This window comes from Gymnoscopelus braueri (genome assembly GCF_963280865.1).
Source record: "Gymnoscopelus braueri genome assembly, chromosome: 17".
NCBI lineage: Eukaryota > Metazoa > Chordata > Actinopteri > Myctophiformes > Myctophidae > Gymnoscopelus > Gymnoscopelus braueri.
The window spans coordinates 51583867-51597156 of NC_137617.1; the positions used below are offsets into that span (position 1 = coordinate 51583867).

At 47.1% G+C, this 13290-nt stretch overlaps 1 protein-coding gene across 1 annotated transcript in view; it reads left to right on the forward strand.

Annotated features, from left to right (window-relative positions):
* LOC308104273 (serine protease HTRA1B-like) overlaps positions 1-12828 on the forward strand; it is a 21748-nt gene extending 8920 nt beyond the window's left edge. Inside the window, exons 7-12 of the mRNA XM_080454667.1 lie at positions 918-1063; positions 1488-1520; positions 1867-1966; positions 9467-9530; positions 11161-11241; positions 12674-12828. Coding sequence (XP_080310793.1) covers positions 918-1063; positions 1488-1520; positions 1867-1966; positions 9467-9530; positions 11161-11241; positions 12674-12719 — 470 coding nt within the window. The 3' untranslated portion in view covers positions 12720-12828. The remainder of the gene's footprint in view (positions 1-917; positions 1064-1487; positions 1521-1866; positions 1967-9466; positions 9531-11160; positions 11242-12673) is intronic.
* The last annotated feature ends 462 nt before the right edge of the window (positions 12829-13290 follow it).

Consider the following 13290-nt stretch of genomic DNA (forward strand, 5'->3'; position numbering starts at 1 on the left):
AATTGGGATGTTCTGAAATAAACACATGAACCTGGGAAGGGAAACCATCTTAATTGCGTTCACGCGCCCTATCATAGATAGCAGCAACGATCTCCAATATTCAATGTGTGTCTTAAGTTTATCTATTTGAGGAGTAGAATGATATTTAAACAGAGACTTTGGGTTCAAAGGAATAGATAATCCCAGGTATGTAAACTGGTCTGTAGCTATCTTAACTGATGGTGCAAAGGTTTTAAGTCACTGGCCACCTACTGACTGTACATTACATTACATTACAGTCATTTAGCAGACACTTTTATCCAAAGCGACTTAATACGTGCATTTGCAGGAATTGCAATAATGAACGTATTGCAATGTCTCTCTTTGGGCACACAGAGCAACGTGTCCCATTTATTACACACACTCATACTGACACCACAACACACACACCTGTTCCTTATTGTCTCTAATAAAACCCCCCACACCCTCTTAAAGAGCCCATGGTGAATTATGCCCCAAGGCAGGCACTACTCACTACACGTTCAACACAGGTAGGCAAGAAAACTACTAATCACCAAAAGTCTTACTGTAAGTGCATTCTCTTCTAAAACAAGCAACTAAGAGTATACCTAGCACTAAGGTAAAAGTGCAATATATCAGCTACATACTTTCTTAAACAGATGAGACAAAATAGGAAAATCTAATGAGCAAGAGATAAAACAAATAAGTGTATCAAATACATAAGATCCAGTAAAACAAGAGCTCGTACAAATAATTGACAACAAGTAGGCAAGGCTGAGAGGAAGGGTCAGGGTAGTGTTTCCTGAAGAGGTGGGTTTTGTATTGTATCATATTGTATCGCAAATATTGTATTGTATTGTATTGTATTGTATTGTAGTATATTGTATCATATTGTATCATATCATATGGTATTACAGGAGAGTTCGTGGTGGCCATCGGGAGTCCTTTCTCCCTCCAGAACACGGTGACAACGGGCATCGTCAGCACAACACTTAGAGGAGGCAAAGAGCTGGGCCCTCGCTTCTCTGACATGGACTACATCCAGACTGATGCTATTATTAATGTAAGAATACATCCACACTGATGCTATTATTAATGTAAGAATACATCCACACTGATGCTATTATTAATGTAAGAATACATCCACACTGATGCTATTATTAATGTAAGAATATGTAGAATACATCCAGACTGATGCTATTATTAATGTAAGAATATGTAGAATACATCCAGACTGATGCTATTATTAATGTAAGAATATGTAGAATACATCCACACTGATGCTATTATTAATGTAAGAATATGTAGAATACATTCACACTGATGCTATTATTAATGTAAGAATATGTAGAATACATTCACACTGATGCTATTATTAATGTAAGAATATGTAGAATATTTAAAAAAAAAATCTCGTATAAAAACAAAAAAAAGGTTTTCATATCAATCATGAATATGTATTTCTGTTTCAACTGTTTTATTTACAGTTCGGCAACTCAGGAGGACCTTTAGTCAATTTGGTAAGAACACTCTATAATATTTAATATCTGTACAATAATATTTTATAATATTATTTAATATCTTTAAAATAATATCGTTGTTAATGTCATACCATAGATTATTATTAAAGGAGGGTGTGTGTGTGTGTGTGTGTGTGTGTGTGTGTGTGTGTGTGTGTGTGTGTGTGTGTGTGTGTGTGTGTGTGTGTGTGTGTGTGTGTGTGTGTGTGTGTGTGTGTGTGTGTGTGTGTGTGTGTGTGTGTGTGTGTGTGTGTGTGTGTGTGTGTGCGTGCGTGCGTGCGTGCGTGCGTGCGTGCGTGCGTGCGTGCGTGCGTGCGTGCGTGCGTGCGTGCGTGCGTGCGTGTAGGACGGTGAGGTCATCGGTATCACCACCCTAAAGGTCACGGCAGGGATCGCGTTCGCCATTCCTTCTGACAAGATCAGACAGTTCCTGTCTGAGACACAAGGTACAAACTCTGCTACACACACACACACACACATACACACACACACACACACACACACACACACACACACACACACACACACACACACACACACACACACACACACACACACACACACACACACACACACACACACAGAGTCCACATTTATAAAGAATCAGAACCTCCTTGTGACAGGTGTCAACAAAAACGACATCAGGGGTATTTGGGATGTTAGCAAAGACATCACAAGCTAAACCAAACCAATCTGGTAACACTCTTGAGTGTTTGTACATTGCTGCACTGGATGGCGTACATGTTTTGACTGCATCGGACACTATGTCGAGTTGTCGACAATGCGGTTGTGGCGAGCAATGTACACATTTATATATGCACTACATCCATTGGTGATGTGTGTAATGGATTCTAGATGTTGTTCAGAATCATGATGGTTTATACAGAGTGGACTGTGGATGTCAGGATACCAGCTTGATAGATTGTACTGGGTTGGTAATACTTGCATTCTTGCTTTGATGGTGAATTTTAACACATCCTCCCCAATTACAGCATGTTTGTACATGGAATGTGAAACAGGCTAACTTTCCCTGCAGTGAAAGTCCACGCCAGTGTTATTTGGCCTCAATCTGTTTCATATGAAGCAGAACCCTTCTAGCTGTGTCTTCCTGTAGTCTAATGTCTCCTCCCTAGTGGGTGAGAGTAGCCTCCACTACCACACTGTAGTCTAATGTCTCCTCTCTGGTGAGAGAGAGTAGTCTCCACTACCACACTGTAGTCTAGTGTCTCCTCTCTGGTGGGAGAGAGTAGCCTCCACTACCACACTGTAGTCTAGTGTCTCCTCCCTGGTGAGAGAGAGTAGCCTCCACTACCACACTGTAGTCTAGTGTCTCCTCTCTGGTGGGAGAGAGTAGTCTCCACTACCACACTGTAGTCTAGTGTCTCCTCCCTGGTGAGAGAGAGTAGTCTCCACTACCACACTGTAGTCTAATGTCTCCTCTCTGGTGGGTGAGAGTAGCCTCCACTACCACACTGTAGTCTAATGTCTCCTCCCTGGTGGGTGAGAGTAGCCTCCACTACCACACTGTAGTCTAGTGTCTCCTCCCTGGTGAGAGAGAGTAGCCTCCACTACCACACTGTAGTCTAATGTCTCCTCTCTGGTGAGAGAGAGTAGCCTCCACTACCACACTGTAGTCTAGTGTCTCCTCCCTGGTGAGAGAGAGTAGCCTCCACTACCACACTGTAGTCTAATGTCTCCTCTCTGGTGAGAGAGAGTAGTCTCCACTACCACACTGTAGTCTAATGTCTCCTCTCTGGTGAGAGAGAGTAGTCTCCACTACCACACTGTAGTCTAATGTCTCCTCTCTGGTGAGAGAGAGTAGTCTCCACTACCACACTGTAGTCTAATGTCTCCTCTCTGGTGAGAGAGAGTAGTCTCCACTACCACACTGTAGTCTAATGTCTCCTCTCTGGTGAGAGAGAGTAGTCTCCACTACCACACTGTAGTCTAATGTCTCCTCTCTGGTGAGAGAGAGTAGTCTCCACTACCACACTGTAGTCTAGTGTCTCCTCTCTGGTGAGAGAGAGTAGCCTCCACTACCACACTGTAGTCTAATGTCTCCTCCCTGGTGAGAGAGAGTAGCCTCCACTACCACACTGTAGTCTAGTGTCTCCTCTCTGGTGGGAGAGAGTAGTCTCCACTACCACACTGTAGTCTAGTGTCTCCTCTCTGGTGAGAGAGAGTAGCCTCCACTACCACACTGTAGTCTAGTGTCTCCTCTCTGGTGAGAGAGAGTAGCCTCCACTACCACACTGTAGTCTAATGTCTCCTCCCTGGTGAGAGAGAGTAGCCTCCACTACCACACTGTAGTCTAGTGTCTCCTCCCTGGTGAGAGAGAGTAGCCTCCACTACCACACTGTAGTCTAGTGTCTCCTCTCTGGTGAGAGAGAGTAGTCTCCACTACCACACTGTAGTCTAATGTCTCCTCTCTGGTGAGAGAGAGTAGTCTCCACTACCACACTGTAGTCTAGTGTCTCCTCTCTGGTGAGAGAGAGTAGCCTCCACTACCACACTGTAGTCTAGTGTCTCCTCTCTGGTGAGAGAGAGTAGTCTCCACTACCACACTGTAGTCTAATGTCTCCTCCCTGGTGAGAGAGAGTAGTCTCCACTACCACACTGTAGTCTAATGTCTCCTCCCTGGTGAGAGAGAGTAGTCTCCACTACCACACTGTAGTCTAATGTCTCCTCCCTGGTGAGAGAGAGTAGTCTCCACTACCACACTGTAGTCTAATGTCTCCTCTCTGGTGAGAGAGAGTAGTCTCCACTACCACACTGTAGTCTAATGTCTCCTCTCTGGTGAGAGAGAGTAGTCTCCACTACCACACTGTAGTCTAGTGTCTCCTCTCTGGTGGGAGAGAGTAGTCTCCACTACCACACTGTAGTCTAATGTCTCCTCCCTGGTGAGAGAGAGTAGCCTCCACTACCACACTGTAGTCTAATGTCTCCTCTCTGGTGGGAGAGAGTAGCCTCCACTACCACACTGTAGTCTAGTGTCTCCTCTCTGGTGAGAGAGAGTAGTCTCCACTACCACACTGTAGTCTAGTGTCTCCTCCCTGGTGAGAGAGAGTAGTCTCCACTACCACACTGTAGTCTAGTGTCTCCTCCCTGGTGAGAGAGAGTAGTCTCCACTACCACACTGTAGTCTAGTGTCTCCTCCCTGGTGAGAGAGAGTAGTCTCCACTACCACACTGTAGTCTAGTGTCTCCTCTCTGGTGGGAGAGAGTAGCCTCCACTACCACACTGTAGTCTAATGTCTCCTCCCTGGTGAGAGAGAGTAGCCTCCACTACCACACTGTAGTCTAGTGTCTCCTCTCTGGTGGGAGAGAGTAGTCTCCACTACCACACTGTAGTCTAGTGTCTCCTCCCTGGTGAGAGAGAGTAGTCTCCACTACCACACTGTAGTCTAATGTCTCCTCTCTGGTGAGAGAGAGTAGCCTCCACTACCACACTGTAGTCTAATGTCTCCTCTCTGGTGAGAGAGAGTAGTCTCCACTACCACACTGTAGTCTAGTGTCTCCTCTCTGGTGAGAGAGAGTAGCCTCCACTACCACACTGTAGTCTAGTGTCTCCTCCCTGGTGAGAGAGAGTAGCCTCCACTACCACACTGTAGTCTAATGTCTCCTCTCTGGTGAGAGAGAGTAGTCTCCACTACCACACTGTAGTCTAGTGTCTCCTCTCTGGTGAGAGAGAGTAGTCTCCACTACCACACTGTAGTCTAATGTCTCCTCCCTGGTGAGAGAGAGTAGTCTCCACTACCACACTGTAGTCTAGTGTCTCCTCTCTGGTGAGAGAGAGTAGTCTCCACTACCACACTGTAGTCTAGTGTCTCCTCTCTGGTGAGAGAGAGTAGTCTCCACTACCACACTGTAGTCTAGTGTCTCCTCTCTGGTGAGAGAGAGTAGTCTCCACTACCACACTGTAGTCTAGTGTCTCCTCTCTGGTGAGAGAGAGTAGTCTCCACTACCACACTGTAGTCTAATGTCTCCTCTCTGGTGAGAGAGAGTAGTCTCCACTACCACACTGTAGTCTAATGTCTCCTCCCTGGTGAGAGAGAGTAGTCTCCACTACCACACTGTAGTCTAATGTCTCCTCTCTGGTGAGAGAGAGTAGTCTCCACTACCACACTGTAGTCTAATGTCTCCTCTCTGGTGAGAGAGAGTAGTCTCCACTACCACACTGTAGTCTAATGTCTCCTCTCTGGTGAGAGAGAGTAGTCTCCACTACCACACTGTAGTCTAGTGTCTCCTCTCTGGTGAGAGAGAGTAGTCTCCACTACCACACTGTAGTCTAGTGTCTCCTCCCTGGTGAGAGAGAGTAGCCTCCACTACCACACTGTAGTCTAATGTCTCCTCTCTGGTGAGAGAGAGTAGCCTCCACTACCACACTGTAGTCTAATGTCTCCTCTCTGGTGAGAGAGAGTAGTCTCCACTACCACACTGTAGTCTAGTGTCTCCTCTCTGGTGAGAGAGAGTAGTCTCCACTACCACACTGTAGTCTAGTGTCTCCTCCCTGGTGAGAGAGAGTAGCCTCCACTACCACACTGTAGTCTAATGTCTCCTCTCTGGTGAGAGAGAGTAGCCTCCACTACCACACTGTAGTCTAGTGTCTCCTCTCTGGTGAGAGAGAGTAGTCTCCACTACCACACTGTAGTCTAATGTCTCCTCTCTGGTGAGAGAGAGTAGCCTCCACTACCACACTGTAGTCTAATGTCTCCTCTCTGGTGAGAGAGAGTAGTCTCCACTACCACACTGTAGTCTAGTGTCTCCTCTCTGGTGAGAGAGAGTAGCCTCCACTACCACACTGTAGTCTAATGTCTCCTCCCTGGTGAGAGAGAGTAGCCTCCACTACCACACTGTAGTCTAGTGTCTCCTCCCTGGTGAGAGAGAGTAGCCTCCACTACCACACTGTAGTCTAGTGTCTCCTCCCTGGTGAGAGAGAGTAGTCTCCACTACCACACTGTAGTCTAGTGTCTCCTCTCTGGTGAGAGAGAGTAGTCTCCACTACCACACTGTAGTCTAATGTCTCCTCCCTGGTGAGAGAGAGTAGTCTCCACTACCACACTGTAGTCTAGTGTCTCCTCTCTGGTGAGAGAGAGTAGTCTCCACTACCACACTGTAGTCTAGTGTCTCCTCTCTGGTGAGAGAGAGTAGTCTCCACTACCACACTGTAGTCTAATGTCTCCTCTCTGGTGAGAGAGAGTAGTCTCCACTACCACACTGTAGTCTAATGTCTCCTCTCTGGTGAGAGAGAGTAGCCTCCACTACCACACTGTAGTCTAGTGTCTCCTCTCTGGTGAGAGAGAGTAGTCTCCACTACCACACTGTAGTCTAATGTCTCCTCTCTGGTGAGAGAGAGTAGTCTCCACTACCACACTGTAGTCTAATGTCTCCTCTCTGGTGAGAGAGAGTAGCCTCCACTACCACACTGTAGTCTAGTGTCTCCTCTCTGGTGAGAGAGAGTAGCCTCCACTACCACACTGTAGTCTAATGTCTCCTCTCTGGTGAGAGAGAGTAGCCTCCACTACCACACTGTAGTCTAGTGTCTCCTCTCTGGTGAGAGAGAGTAGTCTCCACTACCACACTGTAGTCTAATGTCTCCTCTCTGGTGAGAGAGAGTAGCCTCCACTACCACACTGTAGTCTAGTGTCTCCTCTCTGGTGAGAGAGAGTAGCCTCCACTACCACACTGTAGTCTAGTGTCTCCTCTCTGGTGAGAGAGAGTAGCCTCCACTACCACACTGTAGTCTAATGTCTCCTCTCTGGTGGGAGAGAGTAGTCTCCACTACCACACTGTAGTCTAGTGTCTCCTCCCTGGTGGGAGAGAGTAGCCTCCACTACCACACTGTAGTCTAATGTCTCCTCCCTGGTGAGAGAGAGTAGCCTCCACTACCACACTGTAGTCTAGTGTCTCCTCTCTGGTGAGAGAGAGTAGTCTCCACTACCACACTGTAGTCTAGTGTCTCCTCTCTGGTGAGAGAGAGTAGTCTCCACTACCACACTGTAGTCTAGTGTCTCCTCTCTGGTGAGAGAGAGTAGCCTCCACTACCACACTGTAGTCTAGTGTCTCCTCCCTGGTGAGAGAGAGTAGCCTCCACTACCACACTGTAGTCTAGTGTCTCCTCTCTGGTGGGAGAGAGTAGTCTCCACTACCACACTGTAGTCTAATGTCTCCTCTCTGGTGGGAGAGAGTAGCCTCCACTACCACACTGTAGTCTAATGTCTCCTCTCTGGTGAGAGAGAGTAGTCTCCACTACCACACTGTAGTCTAATGTCTCCTCTCTGGTGAGAGAGAGTAGCCTCCACTACCACACTGTAGTCTAATGTCTCCTCTCTGGTGAGAGAGAGTAGCCTCCACTACCACACTGTAGTCTAGTGTCTCCTCTCTGGTGAGAGAGAGTAGTCTCCACTACCACACTGTAGTCTAATGTCTCCTCTCTGGTGAGAGAGAGTAGTCTCCACTACCACACTGTAGTCTAATGTCTCCTCTCTGGTGAGAGAGAGTAGTCTCCACTACCACACTGTAGTCTAATGTCTCCTCTCTGGTGAGAGAGAGTAGTCTCCACTACCACACTGTAGTCTAGTGTCTCCTCTCTGGTGAGAGAGAGTAGTCTCCACTACCACACTGTAGTCTAATGTCTCCTCTCTGGTGAGAGAGAGTAGTCTCCACTACCACACTGTAGTCTAATGTCTCCTCTCTGGTGAGAGAGAGTAGTCTCCACTACCACACTGTAGTCTAATGTCTCCTCTCTGGTGAGAGAGAGTAGTCTCCACTACCACACTGTAGTCTAATGTCTCCTCTCTGGTGAGAGAGAGTAGTCTCCACTACCACACTGTAGTCTAATGTCTCCTCTCTGGTGAGAGAGAGTAGTCTCCACTACCACACTGTAGTCTAATGTCTCCTCTCTGGTGAGAGAGAGTAGTCTCCACTACCACACTGTGTAGTCTAGTGTCTCCTCTCTGGTGAGAGAGAGTAGCCTCCACTACCACACTGTAGTCTAATGTCTCCTCTCTGGTGAGAGAGAGTAGTCTCCACTACCACACTGTAGTCTAGTGTCTCCTCTCTGGTGAGAGAGAGTAGCCTCCACTACCACACTGTAGTCTAATGTCTCCTCTCTGGTGAGAGAGAGTAACCTCCACTACCACACTGTAGTCTAGTGTCTCCTCTCTGGTGAGAGAGAGTAGCCTCCACTACCACACTGTAGTCTAGTGTCTCCTCTCTGGTGAGAGAGAGTAGCCTCCACTACCACACTGTAGTCTAATGTCTCCTCTCTGGTGAGAGAGAGTAGTCTCCACTACCACACTGTAGTCTAGTGTCTCCTCTCTGGTGAGAGAGAGTAGTCTCCACTACCACACTGTACTCTGTATTTAGTCCATCAGAGATGAGCACTTCCGTGTTGTTTTTTTGCCCATTTTAACTGGACTCCTGTCCAGTGGCAGAGGTCATTGAGATCTGGCCAATCAGAGCAGACCCCAAAGCCCTTGTCTTGTGAGTCCAGTTTTCCAGAGTCTTTCCTCCTGAAACCTAGGAAGCTTCCTCCTGTGTAAGTCCAGTAGGAGTGATGTCCTGGCCATTTCTCTGACAGTGCCATCATCATTATTAAGCATGTGGAGGAGGTGGGTTAGCCTTGTTGCTGCATAGATCCACTCTACATTTGTGACCCCCAGCCCCCCTTCACCCCCCTTCACCCCCCTTCAGCCCCCTTCACCCCCCTTCGCCATATGAGAGGAAGAGTATGTCTCGTGTGGAGTGTGTGTTTAGGCCAACCCACTTTCTGGCCAGCTGGACAGTTCTATTTGTCACACACACACACACACACACACACACACACACACACACACACACACACACACACACACACACACACACACACACACACACACACACACACACACACACACACACACACACACACGCAGTGAAGTACTGACTTTCAACTTTGACCTTCAGCTCCAGCTAAGAAAACACCAAAGAAGAAGTACATCGGCGTGAGGATGATGTCACTGACCCCAACGTGAGTTACCATGACAACCTGTCTGTCTGTCTGTCTGTCTGTCTGTCTGTCTGTCTGTCTGTCTGTCTGTCTGTCTGTCTGTCTGTCTGTCTGTCTGTCTGTCTGTCATTGAGGTGTTAATTGTAATGATAGAGGAAATGACGTTAACCCTTCACAGATCTGTTTACGTTCTCCGTAGCCTCAGGCCGTTTCAGACGGGGAGCGGTCGACGTGTCTACAGTATGTAATTCATTTACACTGAGAGACGTGTCTACAGTATGTAATTCATTTACACTGAGAGATGTGTCTACAGTATGTAATTCATTTACACTGAGAGACGTGTCTACAGTATGTAATTCATTTACACTGAGAGACGTGTCTACAGTATGTAATTCATTTACACTGAGAGATGTGTCTACAGTATGTAATTCATTTACACTGAGAGACGTGTCTACAGTATGTAATTCATTTACACTGAGAGATGTGTCTACAGTATGTAATTCATTTACACTGAGAGGCGGGACATTATTCGGGACGAGCGGAGAAGTTGAGGGGCGGTGAGGCGAGCGGGCGTGGTCCCGTGAATTTTTTGCGCTGTTTTGTACACACGCCCGCGAGCGGCAAGAGCTGGATTGTGGTGAGCTTTTTTTCCCCCCGCTACGCACTGGAGCTAAGCCTGCATCCGCCGCTCCCCGTCTGAAACGACCCTCACTCATCTGCCAAGAGAAAAGCCTGCTCACGACCTGAAGCACAGACTGTCTGTAGGTGTATATAGTGTCTGTAGGTGTATATAGTGTCTGTAGGTGTATATAGTGTCTGTCCTTTTTCCGTGAATGAAACGAGTGTTGTGATTGGTCGAAGAAGATAGTTTCCGGGGGAAATACGTACGACGGAAGTCCCGCCCCCTACAGACACTCTCTGCTTCAGGCTTTTCTCTTGGCAGATAAGTTCCCAGTAAGGCTGGGAACGAGGCTACTACAGCACTGTTTAACACATATATATATATATATATATGTATATATATATATATATATATTATATGTGTGACATTTAGGATGTTTTGGTGATGTTTGTCATGGCAGACCTCTGTAGTGTAGTCTGTAGTTAGTCCAGATGATGACGTCAGAAAATGAATTACAATACAGGATCAAATCAAACACACCTGGTATGAGAGTCCAAAGGATATTTCTTCCAGCCCCCTATCAGAAACCCCACCCGGGTAATACATTAGGACGATAAGCAGAGCAAACGGGAAGCAGAGATTTGTAGAAACGACTTTACTTTGGAAAAGCAAAGCATGTAAACATTAACAGAGGTTCACCTCAGCAGAGGGAACAAACCATAAACCAGGCAGAGTAATACACAGGGAGAGAATGACACGGAGCAAACAGTCAGCCACACGGCAACGAGGCATTAGACAATAATCACTTACCGGGCCAGTCAAATAGTCAGCTGGACGTACAGGTGGGACAGTCTGTCCATCACGGACGACAGGGGGGGAGGAGCCAAGCCAAGGTGGAAAGACGGGGGGCGGGGCTGAGGACAGGGTCAGAGTGTGAGGTGATGTAGTTGTGTGTGTGTGTGTGTGTGTGTGTGTGTGTGTGTGTGTGTGTGTGTGTGTGTGTGTGTGTGTGTGTGTGTGTGTGTGCAGTGTAGCTGCAGAGCTGAAGGACACAGACGAGGTCTCTGGAGCGTACGTGTTGGAGGTTCTGCCTGGAACACCTGCTGACACGTGAGTCATTAACTGATTGATTGATTACTTTATTAACACATTGCACTCTGTAAATAAAAGATGTAAAGGGTGACGGTCCCGCTGGTGCGCTGGTCCACTGGTCCACTGGTCCACTGGTCCACTGGTGCGCTGGTCCACTGGTCCGCTGGTCCGCCAAAAAACTGTGAAAACAATGGAGGCGCGCCGGACTTGAGCCACAAGAGGCACCGCTGAGCAGTGTTGGGCAGTAACAACATAGATATAGAAACCTAGATACCTCATTGGCCTCTGCAGTTCGTTGGAGCGACTGGTATCGCGGTCGCCATTTTAGAGTAGGCAAGCTACCATTCAAAGTGACTACTGGCTAATCACAGCGCGTAGACTACTGGCCAATCACAACGCGTCTAACTGACTTTTGCTGCACGGCTGCCTCTTACAAAAAGACCCGCCCACACCTGCCTCTGATTGGCCTACCGAACGCCCCCTTCTGTGACACACGTGGAAGCTTTCCTACTCTAAAATGGCGCCTGAGATACCAATGCCTCAGAGCCGAAGGAGGCGTCTACCTTAATAGATGGGTTTCCGCGCGACGTCATCACAGAGCAGAGTGCGCAATCTGCGCATGCGGGTGGTAGAACGAACCGGAAGCGCCATTCACTCTGTTGTTATTTTCGGGATTTAGATAGGCATAATGCTGCTATTTTAGGCATAATAGGCATAATGCTGCTATTATATACAAACAGATCCAACTTCCGACAAATCATTTTTATTGAGTAAAGAAGATATTACAAACTGCATCATTTAATCTACTTTCATTAAACCCGGTGAAGACCATTTCTTTTTTTAATGTACATTTGACTAGAGCTGCTGCGGGTAATAGCGCCCTCTACTGCTCAACCCTCCACTGCGCGCACATCATCCTCTCATGTTTACAAACAGGAAAACCCATCTATATGTCTATGAGTAAACACGTTTTAATATATTATTGTTATATTATTGTTTTACCCAGTAATGAGTAGTGTAAGGTATTACTCTGCCAAAACAACAATATTATACCATATTACTATGTAAAAAGTACATATTACTCAGGTTTAGTTTTAGTTTAAAATGTGAAGAGAGATTGCTGCTTTATTTTATTGCCTTTTTAGCTATTATTATTATTCCACTCTCCTCTCCTCTCCTCTCCTCTCCTCTCCTCTCCTCTCCTCTCCTCTCCTCTCCTCTCCTCTCCTCTCCTCTCCTCTCCTCTCCCCTCCCCTCTCCTCTCCTCTCCTCTCCTCTCCTCTCCTTTCCCCTCCCCTCCCCTCTCCTCTCCTCTCCTCTCCTTTCCCCTCCCCTCTCCTCTCCTCTCCTCTCCTCTCCTCTCCTCTCCTCTCCTCTCCTCTCCTCTCCTCTCCTCTCCTCTCCTCTCCTTTCCCCTCCCCTCTCCTCTCCTCCCCTCTCCTCTCCTTAGGGCGGGGCTAAAGAAGGGTGACGTCATCATCAGCGTCAAACAGTGAGCGAATCACGTCGGCCGCTGAGGTCAGCGCTGCCGTAAGGCGAGGCGAAGCGCTGCAAACTGTGGTGAGGAGAGGAAACGAAGACGCCATCGTCGTCATCGTCCCCGAGGAGGTCGACCTTTGACCCCTCGGCCTGACCAACGCACAGCCCTGACCCAGTGGGGGTCGGAGGTCACAGCAGCAGTGGTGGAAAAAAGTACTCGGATATACAAAGTACTCAGATATAAAAAGTACTCAGATATAAAAAGTACTCAGATTCAACAGATTCAGGATGCGACGCGTTGTGAGCTTGTAGATCGGCTATTTTCAAGTATCCTAAGTATAAAATAGGGCTAAAGTGGTTAATGTATGTTTTATAATGTAATCATTTATATCTGCAAAGTAACTAGTAACTAAAGTTTTTCAAATCATTGTAATCGAGTAAAAGTACAATATTTGCCTTTGAGATGTAGTGGAGTAGAAGTAAAAGTATTGGAATTTGGAAATACTATTTTGGAAATAGAACTTAATTAAATGTACTTAGTTACTTTCCACCACGGCACAGCAGTAATAATATGTATCCTAACGTGTT